Raw genomic sequence first — 20910 nt, forward strand, 5'->3', positions numbered from 1 at the left:
ACTTTTCTTTTCTACAACACAAACTGTTGTTCTGCTTTGAGAAAGAAATCTGAAACCGTTTCAATGACGGCTCGTTTCTCTTCAGTAGAGACACGAACACGTAGCTCTACTGAAGGCTCTCAGATGTCTTAAACGTCCTCCTGGTAAACTTCCTCTTGACGTCGGGTTCGTCCCCTCACATACGTTTTAAACAGTTGAGTAAAATCATCTCTAATGATCTCTTCTTTCCGGCCACTTTAAACCCGGCGTTATTAACCCAGATGAGAGAACATACAGACCCAGATGGACTCATATTAGAACACTGAACCTTCAGGCAGCACACCTGCCTCCAAACCCCCACAGATCCTCACTGGACTTCAGTGTTTGTTGGACTAGTCTGCAGGTCAAAGTGTACATCAGCCCCAACATCTGGAGATCTTCTCCTGACCTTAACCTTACTGTATTTGTCACATGTGTTGGGTTTGCCCAAATCGAACAACCTGGTCATTAATTTCAGGGAGTTTTTGACTTCATGAAGATAAAGGTGTGTTCAGACCAGAAGTGAAGCACATTTCTGCTGTTCATTAGTCGTTCAAGTTGACTGCATTAGCTTATGCTTTTAATTCCATTGGTCAAACCCAACTACCGGCGTCCTGTCTCAGCTGTGGAGCGCCTGTCCATCTGTCTCCGCTGAGTGGCAGTTTCACTGTATCTAAAGTCACAGGTGGGCTGAGATCTGTCTCACTACAGCGCGATGAAGCCACAACAAACAGATGTTACTGAGATTTAATGACAACAAACAGGCTGAGAGGATGCTGAGAGAACTACAGCAGGAGGCAGGTCTGTACAGAGGCTGAGGTCATGCTCTGTCAGGTCTGTCTGTGAGACGACGAGAACACGACTTTAAAACGCTCGTTTTTTGAATGGAGTTTGGTTTGATAAATTCCAATGCAGCCTCAGGACGTCAGGTGAATTCCAGCACTGGACAGTAATATGCTATCAACCAGCTTGAACGACTTTGCTCTGACGTGTGTGTCACTGTGCTGGACAGGAAATGGCTCCGCCTCAGGTCTGAACACCTTCAGAACGATAAAATAAAGGGTAAGAATGAATCGCTCTTCTGTATTCCGCCATCTGAAACTACAGCCTTGATTTCCTCCTTTAAACAAAACTTCATTATTTAACATGCAAACCACTTCAACCTTCTCGTCTTCAGGGTGTCGAGTTCGAGTTAGACCGTGCTGTGAAATGCTTCGTAGGTTAAGCCGAGTCTTAACTTCAGTTAGAAAACCAGCGAGTCCAGTTAGAGTCATGCAGTCACCAGTTAATCACCAATGAGCAATAATGCATGAGAAGCATCATCTGTAAAGTTACCTGGTTGTCTGAAAGTCAATAGTGCCTTAATCATGACCTCATTCAGTTAATCACCCTGTCCAATGCATCTGAGGCACCACAGAAGAAGAGTATGTGTTTGTATATTAGCACTGTAGGGACGCAGCTGACTGGCTGCACTTAGAAACAATGTAAACTTTGAATGTACAGAAAGTCGTCTTCCTGGTTGGAGTTTGGAGAAGAAACAAAGAAATCTGAAAGTAGAGACGAATATTTGAGTTCATCTTAAAGATTGTTTTAGAGATCGTGATGCAGGATTAAAAACTTAAACACCACATGAAATGATTTAATATCCTGAGACAGTAAATGTTTTTTATGTTTGAATCACAGGCCGAAAATAATATTTGCAATCATCGACTTTTAGGATCGCTTGTTCAATTTAACACTTCAGAGTAAAAACACTCGTCGTGTTTTTCTTCAGCAGCTCAGGAGAGAGAAATGATCGACTGTGAACGCGTCACGTCTCGATTTTAATTTAATCTGTTTTACTTTAGTGTGGATGTTTAGCAATGAGCAGTTTAATGTCACTAAGTTAAAGTTAATGTAAAATTAAAGCTTCACTCAGATCATTTAAAACTATTTGTTCCTCATAAGGACACGTTTATCTTCTGGATAAACACAAAGTCAATTATTTTGAAACATCTTGTGTTAAAAAATAGGTTAAACATAATCCTGATAATTTTATAAAATAAAATCTAATAATGTTTAACTGAAGTTTAACTTAATGTTTAGCTTGTAAAGTAAACCCGAAGAAGAAAATATACAAAATATATTAATTTCAAAAAAGCACCTAAAAAACAAACAAACATTTACTTTCAGTTTTCTTTTTATTATAAAGTTGAACACAAATAAACTCAGACAATAAATAAAAATTAAGATTTAAATAAAGAATTGATCCATAAAAATTACATTTTCATCTTTGTGACTTCTTTCTGTTGTGACGGCTGTGATTAAAATGTCAGTGATATTAAAATAATCCAATAAAACAAGTCAGAAATGATTCATGTTTTTCAGACGATATAAAGTTCAGGTTGAAAGAAGGATCCATCTTTTCTCTTCTTAAAACGCTGTCCTGATTCAGACGAGTGAAACGGATCGTATGACGTATAAACGCCCTCACACACGTGAACAGGCTCGAGTGTAACCAACAGTTTCTCTCCATGTTTCTGCGCTCGTCGTGTTTCCGCTCTCTGTGCGACTCTGTGTTTTCCTGCTGAAACAACCGCAACTAAAGAGACTTCCTGTCTGCGAAACCTCAACCTGTGTCCTCCGTGTTTAAAGCCTCAAACGATGTTTTACTTCTGTTGACCTGAGTGTTTGTGTATCTCCCTGTACGACGCATATAAAGACTAATACGAGAAAAAAGAGAACAAGTCTTTCATGATGTAACGTGTGTTTGGCTTGGGATCATACTGTATATGCACAACAGAGTCAAGTTTAATGTGGCCTTTTCTTTCTCTTTAACGTACTGCAATGTTGTAAATTATTTGTATAATATTATATAATGTATATTAAAGTTGACAAGGCTTTATGTTTCTACAACTTATGTTTAATAAATAAATGAACTTACTGTGCTCAACCGTGTAACACGTCCCGCATGTATATGTGTTCATGCTCAGGTTACGTTAAAGGCTGTTTATAAACCTGGACCCTGTTTTACATATTCTTTGATCTAAACGACTAACAGGTGCAAACAGTGTGTTCATCCTGCAGCAATGAAACAGGCTGTAATGGGTCAAAGGTCGTCCACTAAAAGTTCTTGTTGTTTCCACTGACAGGCTCAGATTGTTCTTCTAAGTGTGTGACAACATGACAGAAAGGATCCCTACAGAGATAGACCTTTTTGTTACAGAGGAAGATGAGGAAGTTTTAACCACACACAGACGTTACATCGCTCTCTGCACACACACCAGACTCCATTCAGAAAAACACTGATTTAAGCTCTCAGAAAACAGGCGTTGCTGATTCACAGCTGCGAGATCGTTTAGATTTTTTAGTTTTTGTGTGTTGGAAAAATGTTGTGTTGGATCTGATTTTACCATAAAAACACAACAAAGTCACTCGATAGCACAAACAATCTGACCAAAGGAGGCAGCAGTCGACCAGCAGCTCCTGTGTTCTGTACGGTAAAATCATTGTTTTTGTCAATGGAGTCTGGTGTGTGTGCAGAGAGCGATGTAACGTCTGTGTGTGGTTAAAACAATCATCTTCCTCTGTAACAAAAAGGTCTATCTCTGTAGGGATCCTTTCTGTCATGTTGTCACACACGTAGAAGAACAATCTGAGCCTGTCAGTGGAAACAACAAGAACTTTTAGTGGACAGATTTTGAGCGGGGACATTTCCCCCCGAGGATTATATTGAAGCCATGACACGGCTGCTGACCTGGAAACACTACAGGAGCAATTCTAAAACCTTTTGTACTTACAGTCATTTAGACCCCCACATATATAAATCTAGTGCTTTAGTTGTGTTGTAGTATTAGTGCCATAAATCCAAGTCCCGTTTCCTCTCAGCGACAATGGAGTCGTATCATGTTCTGACTTCTTGACTCCTGTTTGCAGAGTCATGTAGATCAGACGATAGGCCTGCTTTCCTGCCACTCCAGCCGTCCCAGACCTCATTCAAAAGTAATGACTCTGAGCTGCAGGGAAACAGATCCATTACATAAGGAAGCCGCTCTGAGGGGCCGAGCGGAGACGGCAAATGGAAAAACCACAACAGAGCATAAGTACTCTGTCTGCTGAATCAGCACTCATAATTGCTCTCCTTCAAACCTGTCAGCTGCTTGGAAGTCCAGGTCAGGGTGACAGCAGGCTAGCTTAGCTAACACATCCTTCCTCTTCACAGCTACACCCTGCATCTCCTCCTGGGGGGTTGGGAACTTCAAGACAGATCAGTGGTTTAATTTGCAGCTCCATCTGGATGCCCAGGCTCCAGAGTGAACCAGTAACAGCTGCTGGTGTCCACAAAGCTTTCAACCATGGTGGGACCAAAGATCCACTGAGAGTTAGCATCCTTATTGTTGTCATAGTGACACAAACTTTAAATACTCACTAGCATCGCACACCTATGTTAGCCAACTTGTCCACAGACAGAGCAGGCACAAGTTATGTGTGTTATGCTAATTGCGGTTAATGCAGCAGCATGCTAAAGAGGTCTGGTAAGTTCACATCTGTTTGTTCTCCACATCTCATCCGAGCAACACGTGCTTCCACCTTCAAACTGGCACATAAAGCCACCTTTGAGTCCCAGAGCAACCGCTCCAAATACCTTAGTAACCACCCGGCAAACTGTCAATCATTTAGCAACACCACAGCAGCTAGCCTGTTAGCAGCTTCCTACTAATGTCCCAGCATTCACCTCAAACTCGGAGTCGAGTCAAGCATATTTACTTCATCCTTGAAGGGCACATCTGAGATTTAGATACCACTGTCATATCTGTTTATTAAATACAAGGCCATAGCCAGCAGCCTGTTAGCTTAGCACAGAGCTGGAAGAAGGAAAACTTACAGTGTAAAAATGTTGTTTTTGCAGCTTTAACTTTTGCAGGTAGTAGAAATGTCTCTGAGGGTTTCGTGACAAACAACCAAGATAAACCAATGAGCCGTAAGCTAGCTGTTTCCCCCATCTACAGTCTTTATGGGAAGCTAACGTCTGTTGGCCGTAGCCTTATATTTTATGCATTGTGTGTGAGTAACTGATTCTCATCCAGCTCTCCAACAGAGAAACCTTTTCCCCAACACTCCAACCATCCTTTAAGATGCCTTATTTCAGATGTCCGTCCCCCTGCAGAGAGCTCGTCTGTGCTAACCTCATTAGCATCACTTTTTGACTGCAGCAACATTTGATCGGTGGCCGTCTGATGGACTGAACGGTCGGCTGAGAGACGGGATCACTCTGCCTTTGTGTTCCTGAAACACAGCCCCGCTCGGCATGAATAATTGATCGGTCCGAGGTGGTTTCACTTCTCCCGTCCCGCGAGGCGAGTCGTAACAGGAAGCAGGAGCACGGAGGGTCTGAGTGGAGCAATCTGTGTGTTCATGTGTACAGTATGTGACTGTCCTCCTCGTGACCTGCGTGAATCAGAGCCGAGGGCAGCCCAGTGACCCGCGCTGTGTGAAGGTGCTCCAAGCCGCGTTTGTTAAGGTGGACGTGTTCGGCTACCTTAAGGTGGGATTGTTCAAACTGTTAAAAATGTCAGTTACATTTCCACCAGTATGTTTCAGTCGCGGTGTTCCCTTTCTTGTGTCTGCAGAGACTTTATGTTCGAGGTCTTTTGGTCAATGAGCGGCTTATTTCACTTAAACAATCAGTTTAATCAGGATCAGCTGAGTCACAGTGAAGCGTTAACTCCGACACGTCCGTGATCGCCGTCAGACGACTAATCTTGGCCTCACACAGCCATCGCTGAGCTTCATCACAAAGTTCTCTCATCTCTCAGATCTCAGCCGGGATTAGCCGTTAATCCAAGGACATTCCCGTCCATGTGAAGATGGCTAGTGGCCACGAGTCATTAATCTAGGCCACGGCTGGAGTCATCAGTCACATCAGTCACATTACCCCGTGATCACCCCGCTCGCCCGGGCTCGTTTGCTCTCTTCTCCCCAGAGGATGCGTTTCGTTAACTTGGGACGCAGTAAATCCTGCTGGTGGCAGCCGCAGGCCTCCGGGACTGACTGACAAACACAGCATCTCAGAGTTTTTACTTTTACACAGGCAAGTATCAGGATTACTTAAAGACTGTCCACCAGACTGACCAGGTGTCTGTGCAGAGGTTAGGGAAACTTAAAGTACAGATTAAAAGAGCTCAGAAGAAGCTCAGACTGATGGAAGGTAAAGATGTCTTGTGATCTAAAGAGGAACACAATATCATTTTGGTTAAGCTTTATTTTGTAGGTGTGCAACCTCCTAAAAAATTCCTGGAATTTCCTGGAAAGATTGACGTAATTTACATAAAATATTTACGGAAAAATGGGAATTTCCTCACAGAAAAATAAACATGTTCTTTAATATCAGTCATGTTGTTACTTACAGAGACACTGGGGAACTTTTGAGGAGTTTTATGCTAATTTTCATCGAATGCTTTAATCAGGATTCAGACATTTATCAGACTTAATGAGGATTCTGCAGCATAAACTAAAGAATGAACCTTCACATGTCATTTTCCCTCTGACATAAACGTGCTGCCTGTTACTGAGGATGTTTTCAGAGGAACATCTGCAGTCAAAGACTATTGAAGCGTGAAACAGATCATTATCTCCTGCAGGGGCAAAGCCAGGTCGCCTCCTTTAACCCAACGTGTCGGGATCTCTTTTATTTTTATCATTTTTATGGGTTGTACCATCAGTGAGAAGAGTCACGGGGGGAGGCAAGAAGAAAGGTCCACACACACACACACACGCACGCACGCACGCAGCATTATTAGCTAATATGCTGCTCTGGAGTAATTGTATTCGCTGTCACGCACTGATGGGTAAGCTGCTGCATTTTCTCATTGAGCGTGCCTCGCTAACCCCCCCTGCTCCCCCTCGGGATGTTAAATGGTGCAGACGAGCAGGACCCTCGGCAGGAATAGATCCCAGAATCCCCTCAAAGATAGAAGAGCTTCTAAAAATAGCTCTCACTCGCAGTCAGGAGGCATGTTCGTGGCATGCTGCAAGCAGGGATTCCCTGAAGGTTGCTGCTGGCTTCTTGTGTGAGGGGAGAGGGGAGAGAAGGAGCGACTAAACGGTGATTTGGGCTCCACATGCTGTAAGTCGTGATAAAACTGATTAAATACAAACATGTGAGATGTGGGTGAAATATTTTATTTTGTTCCCAACGTCCAAAACACACAGATTACAACAGATGTGAGTTTTCAGATGGTCACTGTGTCAGACTGAGTCACACATCGTGCTGTGACTCGACTCAGAGACGTGACAGGCTCCATCTTGGACCTCGACCAATCACAGCTCGTTGTTTTTCACGACTTGTGTGATGTAGAGAGGTGAGCAGGAATTTCACAGATCCACCTGCAGCATCACGTCATGAATCACCGACGGCAACAGAGAAGGAACTCTAATATCTGAAGAAAGTGTCAAACCCTGCAGTTCCTCTGGTGTCCACTTGAGGCTGTCTCCAGCAGTGAGTCAGTCCCCATAGAGCCCCATGTTAAACTTTACAGCAGAAAGAAACATGTTTACAGCCTGGTACAAAAAACAGTTTGGGTCTCTATAGCTCATTTCTCTCTTCATGACAACTGTACGGGGAGAATCTTTATACAGCTCACCTGTTTACATTATATTAAGGCTTAAAGTGATGCAGCATTAGGGGCGTGGCCTCTTTGAGTGACAGCTGGGAGCTGCTAGCTGTCTGCTAGGTGTCCCCTCAGCTAACTCAGTCACTGAACGTAACCTCTGGGCCGTGTTTGTGCTGTTGGAGCCTTTTGGAGATTTGTTGATGTAAATATCAGACAGATAATCTGTGTGTGCGCTTTATTGGACGAACAGAGCGTCCAACATGTCTCACACACTGTTCTTACACTTGTTTTATTTAGATGTATGTAGCACTAATTAGCAGCTAGCTGTGTCTGTGCTCACCACTAACTAGCTTATCAGCCAGCTATTGAATTAGCCCGGGGAACAGTGTTATTTAATGTCTGTGCTAAATCCTCATTTCTCTCCAGCTCCACAGATTCATCCAAATATGGTCACTGGTGGCACAAAAAATCCAAGATGGCGGCGGCCAGAGTGCCAAACCTGAGGCTTCAAACCAGCGTGAGTAGTCACAGCACTTACATCCACTTCGTGTATGAAAGACGTGAGCGCAGCAGGCGTCATGAATTAAGATATTCCGTACATGTTTTCCTAATCGTGTTCGCTGCATGTAAACGTTTAAATATTTCATCGTGCCGCGTTTCCTGATGAAACCACTGGAGGGTTTTCTGCTTCATGTTCTCCTGTTTAATTTATATTTCTCTCTCACAGCCCAACAAACATCAACAGACCTGTCAGAGCTGAATCACACCGTGTTCCTCATGCTGCTGTTTCTGCTGCATCCCTCTCAGGTCAGACCTGACTGTAGGTCATCCTGTGTGCAGCATGAACGAGCCCGCCTGCGTCCGTCCGTCCGTCCGTCCTGCCGCTGCACGGCTCTACTTCATGCATCACTCACATCATTTATTCATGCAGCAGCTTTTTACTCAGAGTCTGCTCACTGTCTGTTCTCTGTCGACTTCCTGCAGCTTCTCAGGCTCACATGTGGATCAGCATGAGACGAGGTCCTGCACACACTCAGCCGCTGGATGCAGCATTTGATCCTTCAGTCACAGCTCAGAGGACATGGGAGCAGTGCTCCAGTTAATGACAGCACAATACTTTAAAATAAGAAACCTCTTTTACAGTTTTCAGTGATTCTCCGACGATGATGTCGGTGCTTTCAAAGACTGATTATTCATCCTCTGGTGACCACAGATCTTACGCGTCTTTGGCCAGCACTTCTTGAAGCATGACGTAAATAATGAACGAGGTCATCGTTACATTCTCTGTCTGTGTGTCTTCCTGCTGTACCTTTTCCCTGCCCTTCCCCCGCCGGCCTTTTCACTCATTTAAAGACGGTGATCAGCTGTCAGAGCTGCCATCACGACTCTCCTTCATCCCGCTCGGCTCAAACTCAACCTCCTCCGGCATCAATATGTCACTCTGCTTTCAGACTCACTGCCAGCTCAAGTGTTCCTATTGATCCGCTCATTGACGAGGTGTCCCATTCAGGTCACTGTTATGTTGATGAAACAGCAGTTTGGACATTGACGTGGTCGGCTGATGTTCCTTTATTTACTCTGCAGACGGTCGCTGACAGATTATAAATCATCGCACCAGGACAACAAAACATTTCACTGCTCCCTCGGGCCGCCGCGCGACACAGCGGCTCACATCACGCTCGTTTCTGTTTCAGGTTGGATCAGAAGTTCTGTTCTGCATCCCAAAGCAGGGATGGAGTTCTGATGGAGCATGTCAGACACGCTGTGCTCTTTGTGTTTCTGGTTATACTGATGAACAAAGTGTCAGAGAGTCCTGCTGTACTGATCGTATCTGGACATGTTGCCTCGTCTGTTATCTTCTGGACACGTCGCTGCATCTAAATGAGGTCAGAGGTCAGTCAGTGTCGCCCACTTCTGATTATAATGGAGGCTCCCTGCTGACCACAGCAAGGTCACCTCTATGCATCCAGAGTCTTTGTTCAATAACACCGGTAAGAGATCAGGAAGGGCTGTCGCTTCCAAGAAGTATAACATACGCAGGCAATGATGTAGGTTATAGATACACACCGAGTCAAACGGTTCAAACATCTGCAAACAAACGCACAATCTGTCGGCACGTGGTTTCTGTTTGTAGTCCGAGTAGTCTCTCTCACGAGTGTGTCTGCAGGAAAATATTCTGCAATGAGAACAAGAGAGTCGGAACAATCGACGGTCACTTGATGATGGTTTAGCTTGAACTAATGTCTATAATCAGATATCGACGTGAAAATGCAGCTAACAATCCGTTCCTAGACGTCCACAAAGTCCAACTCCTCTCTCACTCCTCAAGTTGCTCGTGGGACTGTAAACGATGCAGCGTGTGGAACAGGAAGTCTAAGCGAGAGTCCTTAAACGTTGGACTTTCTCTGGCTACACCGGAAACCCTGAGAAGTTGTCTGTTGCTCCCAGAGGAGCGATCAACGTCCAACAATAGCTGATGGGTTTTGAGACTGGCTTATAAGGTTGAACAAATGTGACAGTCTGGATCAAAGTGTCAGGCTTTGTATCATTTGCATGAATCAGTCCACCAGGAACACTTCTTTGGTCTGTGGCTGGCCATGACCCACGAGTCAAGGCTCGGCCAACAGATGGTCGCCACGTCCTTTCATGGGGGATTCCTGACTCAGGAAGTGCCAGCTCTTACTTGGCTGAATCCCCGAGGGTCTAGTCTGGACCATCACCTTGGCATACCCTACGAGGGGCAACACAGGGTCACAGGGTCACAGGGACAGGCAATACCCTCTGACAGGTAAGGGGCAGATTCTTGGAGGGGCCTTCTGGGAACCACTTGGGATCCCGCAGGAGTAGCTGGAAAACATTGCTGCGAAGAGGGACTAACATGCCTACTGCCACTGCGACCCCGGCCGTGCAGCAGCAGAGGACAATGGATGGACTGACGAACACAGTTATTGTTTCTGCTTGAGACCTTGTTCCAACACAGAAATGATCCAAAGCCACTTTCTCAATGAGTTTTTGGATTACAACATAAGTTATCGGGCTCAGGAACAAGTCCGAGTGTTTGCTGTCTGTCCAGTTGGACTGACTCCTGATGGTTTCATGAACAACAGACATGTGGCCGTCCTAACTGGAAGAAACAAACCGTCGCTGACGTCGATCCTTTGCCTGTTTTTCTTGCTGATCGTGCACGGTAAAAAATAAACCTCATCAACCTCCCATCCTTTAATTCACATTCCTCCATCATCAGCAGCTCCGCTATGCTCCGTGTCCGCTCTCCCTCCCCCCATCTGTCACTTCGCCTCCCTCTCTCCTCGCTGGCTCTCCCATGACGTGACTCTAATAATAGCTCCCTGAAGTCGGGGCCCGGCAGCCCCCAAGGGCCATGTGTTGGTCTTGAAGGGCACGGCATGAATTGGCCACGCTCTTTCCCCTGCATGCTACTGGGCTTATAAATAGCCGTGGAGAAAGAGGGGGGATCTGCATCGGCATTATATAAGCATCCCGTGTGTTTATGAATGAGGAGGGGGGGTTGGTTGCTACATTCATAAGTCCTTGCTGCTGCAGCTGCTGCTGTAAACACCCTCCTCCCACCGCTCAGCCAGCCATGTGTGAACACAGTGAAATTTTACAGGAATAAAGGATCAGCAAATATTTCCTTTATTGAATCGCCTCGACTGTAGACGCTCCGAACCCCCGACTGAGCAGGGAGACTTATCATCCGGCGTCCTCAGGCCACGGACCGGAACCAGTTTAGTGAATTAGTTATTGTTTCTTGTTTCAGTTTAATTCATAAAACATCCGTATCAATAATTACATCATTGATCGTATCACGTTAACCAACCTGCCCCCACAGAAATGACCTTGACTTCTTCACACCACGTCTCATGGTGGTTGCAGGTAATGTGTTAGAATCTCGTGCCAAACTTTTCAGGAAGGCGTTTGTGTCGTCATGTGGAGCGGGTTCCATCACCATAGTAACCGGGAAAATGGAGGGGAAGCTCGTTCTGCCGATCCTAAAGTTTAAAACTGTCCATCAACAGATCGTGGACGAGGTGATAGTCAACGTTTGTTTTCTCCGACAGGTCGTGTGATGCCCCCACGTCCTCCGTGCACAGCTGTCAGACCGAGCAGAGCACAAGGGAGGTATATGTAATATGAGATAATAAACAGGCTGGAGAATAACATGCAAAGAGGAGATATTACTATCTTAGCTCTGCTGCCTACTACTGGTAGTTTTACTGCCTGATGCTTCAGACGTTAAACGCTCTCATGTTGCCGTCTTTTGTTTCTTAACCAGCCGTGTTTACATGTAATGTTCTACCTTCTTCACCTCCCTCTCGCTCTCGTCCTCTCTCCTCCTCTCTCTCGGTCTGTCTCTTGAGGTTTTCACGGCGAGGTACTCTAAGCGGAGAGTGAGGAGATGAGAGGGATGTAGGACGAGATGATGGCAGTGGAGGAGAGGGGGAGGATGGAGAGAGCGCTGGAGAGCCCCGTGGAAAAGAGGAAGGCTTAATGAGTGTGTTGCCCCTGATTCGGGCACGAGCACGAGGCAGGAGATGACAGGACTGTGTGTTGCCACGGGGGATGCAGCGTCGGCCTGCATGAAGCAGAGGCATCCCTCCTCCTCCTCCTCCTCCTCTTCCTCCTCTCTGCTGCTGCTCTTAGCATGAAGAACAAGAGTACAGAGCACAGCACATACACTCACCAGTGCAGCAGAGCTCCGGCCTAAACAGTGAGAGCTTCACAGGTCTGAACATTTGTACTCATGACAGTCCGACGCTGCAGCCTGAGCAGCTGAGTCGAGCTCCTGCAGCTCTGTGAGGCTGAACTCAGGCACACTGGTGCTTTGAAATATATGCTAACATCATATCGCTAGCATGCACACGTTGACTGAAAGCGGCTGCTAAGCAGATGAAATGATAAATTTACTTTAGCTGCATTTCCACCAAAAGTACCCGCAACTTTTGGTCCAAGGAGCTTCTCTTCAAAGCATTCAAAGGTTCTTCTGGTGTTTCCACCGAGGTGTTGAGACCTGTTACAATCAGGCCAATGTGTCTGCTGAGGTGCAAAAGACTCTTGACCAATCAGACATGTTCAGCGCCTCAAACCACTCAAAGCTCCTGTGCTTTCAGAGAGTACTGCCACCGTGGCCAGGGGCTTCTTCAGGGGGGACATTTGTGTGGTGGAAACGCAGCTCCAACTGATTTAGCATGTTAGCATGCTAATATTAGCTAATTAGCAGTTCACTAATTCTCAATAGAAGTGAAGTTTACAGCATCATTAGTCCTGCAGGTATTTGGCCAGACAGCACGGTGCCATTTGCACCTTTTATCAGACTCTATAAAACAATAACAGTTTGTCGATCCTCGGTCCACTTCCTGTTTCCTTGTAGAATGATGAGAGCAGACGAGCACCCCCTGCTGGTGTGGAGGGTCATTTCCTCTCAGACAGGCGCTGACCGTACGCATGACCTCTGGCTGTGACCTTTGTGGTGTGTTCAGGTGAAACCTCTAGGCGACAATCAGCCTTCGTTTTGGTTGATCAAACCAAATGATTGTTTTAATGTCTGGTCGACCAATCAGAGGCAGAGGCAGACTCATGCAGAATTATCCTTTACAAACAGACTTTGCTCTCGGGGTGTTTTTTAGTTGTCAGGTCAAATTCAAGGGTGAGCAGCTTCACACACACGACTTCAGACAGCAGAGGGATCATCGCAGCTGGACGACACATGCTCACGCTCTTTGTTGTGAATGAAGCATGAACAGAGAGGCCGAGCAGAACATCTGAGAACACGAGCCGGAAACAGACGACTACTTTTCATAGTGCTGAACACACACATTCACACACTCGCAGAGTGCACAGATGCACCTCTGATGACTTCATCCGTTTGGCGTCCTGTGAAACACAGCGCCGTGTTTTATCTCGTGTTAGATGATACTCGCCGGCACAAAGGAGAGGCTGCTGCGTCTATAACCGGCCCCGTGTTGGATTACAGCTGCTTCACCAGCGCTGAAACTGAAGATGGAAGACAGAGCAGCGCCGAAAATCCCTTCTCAAAGCAAGTGGAAAGTTTAATGTGCACTTGAACTCTTCCCCTTCTCCTCCATTAGCTGCTCAGCCAATCAGCAGCTGATGTTTGCAGTCACTAAGCTCCTGTAGGCCCCGGTTTCCTCGACTGGGAGGCAGTGATTGGTATGGATTAGTTCCTTAATTCACACTCCCAACGCCAGAGTTTTATTTTGAAAGGCATCCTTGTTAGTCAGACACTGACAGCAGTCACCTCGTGACAGATCTGCTGCTGTGTGTGAGGACAGGTGTCTGTTGTGTTTTTCAGGATGATAATTAATGTAGCTTCGTAAATACAGTCACACAACCAGAGCCTTTTCTTTGCTCTTCTCTGGCTCCGCCCTCTTGTCCAAATATGGTCACTTCTGGCACAAAAAAAACAAGATGGCGTCTGCCAAAACGCCAAACCAACATGTACATTCACTTCTTCTTCACAGTCTACGGCCTGAATGAAAGTCAAAGTGGATTATGCTCCTGTCCGTCATCTCTCTGAGGTCAAAGGTTAACAATAACATATGGATCGAGGCTCATCGTAAGTCTTTGCCATGTGTGCAGATTGGCTGCACATGCATGAGCGAACACAAAGCCACTTTGTTCTTGTTCCAGCGCAGGATGTTTCTAATTTTGACCTCAGGGCCGAACGTGTGGCGGCTTATAGACTCTTATAGTCGTGTACTATAAGCTCATATGTTTTATAAGCTGAGGGAACACAGGAGGTCACGAGTGAATTGGATCTGGATGTTTATCCTCCACAGAGAAAGAGTTCAGCCGAGTCGTAGAGACCAGCAGCGTGTCTTCAGACTAAATTTAGTTTTCAGGAATTCAGCACTTCGTGTGGTTCAAGCAGCCGTGCAGAGAGTCGTCCAGCTGTCGGACACTTACAGCGACAAACTGTGACTGTGACTACAAATAGAGATTCTCACACTGAGGAGCCTCCATCAACCGAGAGGCTCACACCAGGAAGCACATCCCCACAGAGGCTGATGAGTCCCCCCAAGAAACTTTTATTTTGAAAAGTTTTTAGTAACGTGCTCACTAAATCCACATTTCAAAGGTTTGATCTCATCTGTTCATGTTGTGCTCTGCACTCTGTCAGGAACATCAGACTGCAGCTAAACACAGACGGCTGCTGAGGATGTCTGAACACTGAAAAGCATGATGATCAGTTTGTCTGTTTTCATTGAACTCTAACGAGTGATCAAATATCACGATCATGATCAGAAGCTGCTTTATGGGCCAGCTGTTGGTGTTTGTACACATATAAGGACTCTGATTGTGGTTGTACGTTACCCTCAATGTACAGAGACAGAAATAGACGTACATGTAAGACAAGGAGAGCATGCCATCTAATCCTTTATGATGTGATTCAACCTTGTCTTGTGTGTCTTCTCTGTACCGGATGTTTCAGTGTAACTGGGACTGCTTCCAGTGGGACCGGCTCCAGCTCTGCAGCCAGCTGATCTTCCACCTTCCTGCCCACTGCTGCGTCCGTCTGCTGCCTCCGACAGACTCTGCAGCAATCTGCTGAAAGGACTGTGTGTACATACATGAAGACCCTATAGCTCATAAACACAACGATAACGACGCATAACACCGACTTTCACAATAAAGGCATTTTAGGGATTTTTGAGGAGGTGGAGCTGTCTGTGGTGCTGAATTCCAGACATCCTCTGGGGCTTTAAAAACAAAGATAGTTCCACTTATCTTTCACAGTGAGACCTCATCATAACACGATATTTACTGAATATTTCTAACATGAAACTTTATATTTGTGTTATTTCTAATTAAAGATTTCAGGAGGAACCAGCAGGTTTGGAGTTGAGAGCAACAAACAGGAAGTCAGTGAGTATCACCAGCAGGACGAACATGCTGTCCCTCTTTAACTGGATTTATTGTACATATAGAATATAAAATAACAGCTTCTCCTTTAAATGTAAAAACTTCACTGAACTCCTCCAACAGAATCAGCTCCCAGCTCGATGATCTTTTGTGCATTAAAGCCTATTAAACACATTTTCATATTTCAGGTTTGACTGAATTATTAAGACTATTGATAAATCCAGCGCACACAGAAGCCACGACTCTCTTCACACAGCTCCGGTTTCATCGTCTTCAGACTCTAAATTTAAAGTTGTATATCCGCCGGCTTATACTCGACCTTCCTCACAATGGAGGCGAGATAACTCGAGCTGAGCCTCAAAGCTCAGATAAAGTCTAATTAAGCCTCAGACTGTTCTCGGCTCCAGGTTTGAGTTTTATAATGAAGTCAAAAATCCCTGATTGGATATCTGAGTGTGTGTGGATTAAAGCTGAATGAGGTCGACTGTGGAGGAGACGTCTTTTAAATACACTCGAAGAAGAATTCAGTCTTTAACCACAAAGATTATATTCTTTTTCTTTTCAAATATACTTTAAATATAAACGTTTGTGTTCTTAATATGACTTTGTGATCACTTCCTGCATAACCTGTTTTTATAGTGCTGTGTATATGAAATGAAGTGAGAGTGGTGGTCTTGACTTATTAAATGTAATGAGTCCGTTCAGAAACTGTCTCTTGATATATTTTGACAGATTTTTTGCTGCGATTTACTCAGTTTTTTTTAATTAGATATTATATTATATTTTTGTTATCTTAAAAGTAATACATATATATCTATATATCTTAAACGTTAGAGATTCTATTTTATACTGACTATGAATGTATGATTTTCTATCTCACTGCCTCACAGTTTGACTCTGTCTCCTTATTTTTGCCTAAAACAAAAATAAAGGTTCAAATTAATTTAATTTACTTTTTAAAACATATTTAAATGTATAATATTATAAGACTGACTTTATGTCTTGTTTTGGTACATTTTTAGTTACTGTGATAAAAAAAAATAGAAATGTTACATTTTGACATTAAAAACATTTAAATTTTTAATCCTAATTTTCCTACATGTTGTTGGATTTCCTAAACTGTAATCTTTCTCTGTCTGGCAGCGTTCGGCTTCCGTATCGCATCAATCCACATCAGCTGATTACATATTGATTGATTTCTCAGCCTGTCGCTGCCATGTTCTTCCACTCAGGACAAAATAAATAAATAAAACCGCTCTGCTGGTTTCTCCCTGTTACCACAGCAACACCGGCATATTTACACCAACACGCAGGCCCGACTGTCGCAAACAGTCAGCAGCCAATTATTTGGGACCGTTTGAGCCGCTTCCTGCTGCAGATTCCTCCAGTCACACCTCAGACTGGGACCAGAGACACCAGCACGAGCTAGTGTTTGATACCAGCAGGTGAAATGAACCGGACACACCGGTTACATAACTCCAATATTTTATTTATTTGTTAAATAGGAGCATGAATTCAATTAAAGGTCGCTTCTTAGATAAACGATCTGTCTTCAGTCGTGCTCAGTCCGGATCTGCTTCTGTGTTGTTCGGTACCGGATCCGGTTCTGCAGAGACCCGCGTGCTGTAGCGCCAACTGTGTTTTACAGTCTGTCTGCATTGCGTCGAAACCCCCCTCCTCTCCTCTTTCTCACTCCCCTCACTCACTCACTCTCTCCTAACCCCTCCCTCCCTCCCTCCTTCACTCACTTCTTCTTCTCTTCCCTCTCTACGTGAAATCCTGCAATATGCTTCCAATTTACCGGACACACATCCTCCGTCTCGTGCGCCCATAGCGCGGGATCCTACACCGGCTTTCCTTTAAAAAAAAACCCTCCGCGTTTTTCCTTTTTTAATTTTTTTTACCGCAGCAGAAAAATCAGGAGAGAACCGCTTTCTGCTGATGCTGCAGTGTCCAGTCCTCCCAGTTCAACCTGTCACACTGGGAGCTTGATGCAGGTTCATTTCTGACATTTCTCCTTCGCCGTCCTCCAGCATGATTTTAACAAATTGTCAGTCAGGATTTCTGCAGCTGAGCCGCGGTTCAAAGCCGTCTGAAGCCTCCTCCTCCTCCTCCTCTTCCTCCCGCTGCTGCTGCAGGCTGCTCCGATCGACGCTGAAAACCTACACCAAGAGGATACGGATGTTAACCAAGACAACATAGTCTATTAATTTTTCAGATACACTGTAAAACGATATCAGTATTAAACCTAAGTTGGGAAAGGTGCGCAGGGTGAGGACGTTCCTTCCATCTGCAGCTCTAAAACTCAGCACAGGTACGTTTCTAATCATCATTTTCATGTTGTACAGATTAGTCCAGCTCTGCATGATTTCATATTGTTCATGTAAATGTATAAAATCTGTCTCTGGCTGTAGAATAGTTCACGTATGAGGGGAAACTGTTTGTCCTGATGTGCGCAGAGAGGAAGCGCAGCGGGACTGCAAACTTGAATACTGATGTATGCGGTAAAAATACAGCAAATGCAGCACAGGCTCGTGTACAGTACTGCAGGATGTTTTTCTCTCGAGCTCGAGCAGATAAAAAAGGTTGTGTGAAGGGAAATCTATGTGATATGTAAGACGAGTTTGTTTCACCTCTCTGCAGGTGAAGGACGAAGCTTTGCTGAGAGAAAGATGTTCAGCTCGGAGGTGATGGTGGTGATGATGAAGGAGAGGGAGGCTCTGCGCAGCTCCCGGCCTCAGTAGAGGCATCTTCGTTCCGACCTGCTCCTCCTCACCTTCACGCCGCTTCCTCTTCCTGCCCTCCACCAGCCAGGAAGGATGACCGTGGTGTCCACCGAGAACATGGACGAGACCTCCACCCTGCCGGGACACCCGCAGGACCCCTACCCGCCCGATGACGACCACGACGACCATGACTGCTGCGAGCGGGTCGTCATCAACATCTCGGGGCTGCGCTTCGAGACCCAGCTAAAAACTCTCGCACAGTTCCCTGAGACTCTCCTCGGGAACCCCAAGAAGCGGATGCGCTACTTCGACCCCTTACGAAACGAGTATTTCTTTGACCGGAACCGCCCGAGTTTTGACGCCATCTTGTATTATTACCAATCAGGGGGAAGGCTAAGAAGGCCGGTCAACGTTCCGCTGGATATGTTCTCAGAGGAGATTAAGTTTTATGAACTGGGCGTGGAAGCCATGGAGAAGTTTCGTGAGGATGAGGGATTTATCCGGGAGGAGGAGCGGCCTCTCCCGGAGAAAGAGTTCCAGCGGCAGATCTGGCTCCTCTTTGAACACCCGGAGAGTTCAGGGCCCGCCCGGGGGATCGCCATCGTCTCAGTGATGGTTATTCTTATTTCAATAGTCATATTTTGTTTGGAGACATTACCTGAGCTGAAGGAGGACCCCAACGAGCGGATCCAGATAGTGGGGAACATCACCGTGTACTACAAACCGAACGTCCTCACAGACCCTTTCTTTCTGGTGGAGACTCTCTGCATCATCTGGTTTTCCTTTGAGTTGATAGTCCGGTTTTTCGCTTGTCCCAGCAAGGCGGCGTTCTTTAAAAACATGATGAACTCTATTGACATTGTGGCTATTATCCCGTACTTCATCACACTAGGAACGGAGCTGGCCGACGACCAAGAGAACAAGGAGGGGAAGGGAGGAGGGGAACAGGCCACATCTTTAGCAATTCTCAGGGTAATCCGCCTGGTGAGGGTGTTCAGGATCTTTAAACTGTCCCGACATTCGAAGGGTCTCCAGATTTTGGGGCAAACTCTAAAGGCGAGCATGCGGGAGCTGGGCTTGCTCATTTTCTTCCTCTTCATCGGTGTGATTTTGTTCTCCAGCGCCGTCTACTTCGCCGAAGCTGAGGAGAAGGAGTCCTTCTTCACAAGTATCCCAGATGCTTTCTGGTGGGCCGTGGTGTCAATGACGACTGTCGGCTATGGGGACATGTACCCCGTGACCATCGGAGGGAAGATTGTGGGCTCCCTGTGCGCCATCGCTGGAGTGTTGACCATCGCGCTCCCGGTTCCTGTCATCGTGTCCAATTTCAACTACTTCTACCACCGGGAGACGGAGGGCGAGGAGCAGGCGCAGCTCCTCAACGTCAGCAACCAGAACTTGGCGTCGGAGACCAACTCGAGCCGCCGCAGCTCCTCGGTGGTCAGCAAGTCGGAGTACATGGAGATAGACGAGGACATGAACAACAGCATCGATAACTTTAGGGAAGCAAACCTTAGGACTGCCAACTGCACGGCGCCCAGCCAGAACTGTGTGAACAAGGGGAAGCTGCTCACCGACGTGTGAGGCGGCGTCCGACGCACCGGTGTAAATATTGTAGAAATAATCTGGATGCTTTAACTCCATTGGTGCATTTTATTCTTCTTTTGCATTCATTCAAACATGTGAAGACTTAAGAGCTCGAGGCACACACGGTATACTTATGAAGAGGTAGAGGCTCAGTTATTTCATGAAAACATAACAACAGAGTTGTTTGGCAATAGTTCAAAGGTCAGCAGGTGTCGGGGGAACTTTTTAATACGTTTTTCACTAGTTTTAGACATTTTGCACCATTGAGATACTGAAGGGGAACTCCACCAGTTTTACACATGCAGAGTAGTCTACCCACCGTCTTGAAATATGTTGGTATTATCTAAGCAGGTAGAATCCAATAAAAGACACAACTGTGTTGCATTTTAGGAACGTAAGGAATTTGCACCGCTCCCAAACGAGGTACTAATTGACTTATTCTCTAGTTGCACCGTGGAACATATAGGAACCAGTATTCTTGAAGTATTCCCCAAACTAGAGACCAAAATTATATCATTTTTTGCACCAATTTTTAGTGCTATTCTCAAAATATGCAGCTCTAAAACTGCAAGACTTTAATCGTGTCATCAGCTACCATCGTGGATATTAATGTTACACCAAGATACAAATGATCACTTCAGGTTCAGGCTGCTTAAACGCTGCTTTCGTATTTAATAACTCAAAACTAAACTAACTAAAATGTTCTGGCCTTCTTCAGGCAGGGCCTAACAAAACACTGTATGGTTGATATTGTGTTGCATCATGGGAAATGTAGGAACCCAAGTTTTTGAAGTTAGCTTCCAAACTAGAATCCAAAGTCAGGATATTCTGGTCTCTGCACCGATTGTTAACCACATTTTAAAATCTCATCTTACAGAAGTACAATACTAAACTGATGGAGTGCCCCTTTAATCGTTTAACCATCTTCATTTTGCTTTGATATTGACCAGGATACAAAGGTGTACTTCAGGTGTAGGCTTTTAGAGCACAACTCTTTGCCACCTCTGATGTCTCTTAATGTTATTTAAAGAAACAGCCCGTCTTAGTTGAACTCAGATGATCCGATTTATAAGGAAACCTTGATC

General features: G+C 45.4%; 1 protein-coding gene across 1 annotated transcript; it reads left to right on the forward strand.

The window, feature by feature from the left end:
• Positions 1-18331: 18331 nt before the first annotated feature.
• Positions 18332-20514, forward strand: kcna1b (potassium voltage-gated channel, shaker-related subfamily, member 1b). Its single transcript, XM_069670801.1, has one exon. The coding sequence runs from the start codon at positions 18332-18334 to the stop codon at positions 19820-19822; it is 1491 nt and encodes a 496-aa protein (XP_069526902.1). The 3' UTR covers positions 19823-20514.
• Positions 20515-20910: the final 396 nt, after the last annotated feature.

This window comes from Semicossyphus pulcher, unplaced genomic scaffold (assembly GCF_022749685.1).
Source record: "Semicossyphus pulcher isolate SPU_LCO1_2020_fin unplaced genomic scaffold, fSemPul1.0.p SCAF_20, whole genome shotgun sequence".
Taxonomy (NCBI): Eukaryota; Metazoa; Chordata; class Actinopteri; order Labriformes; family Labridae; genus Semicossyphus; species Semicossyphus pulcher.

Excerpts from the sequence above, each read along its gene's own strand:
- kcna1b (XM_069670801.1), top strand. The coding sequence starts at position 18,332 with ATGACCGTGGTGTCCACCGAGAACATGGACGAGACCTCCACCCTGCCG.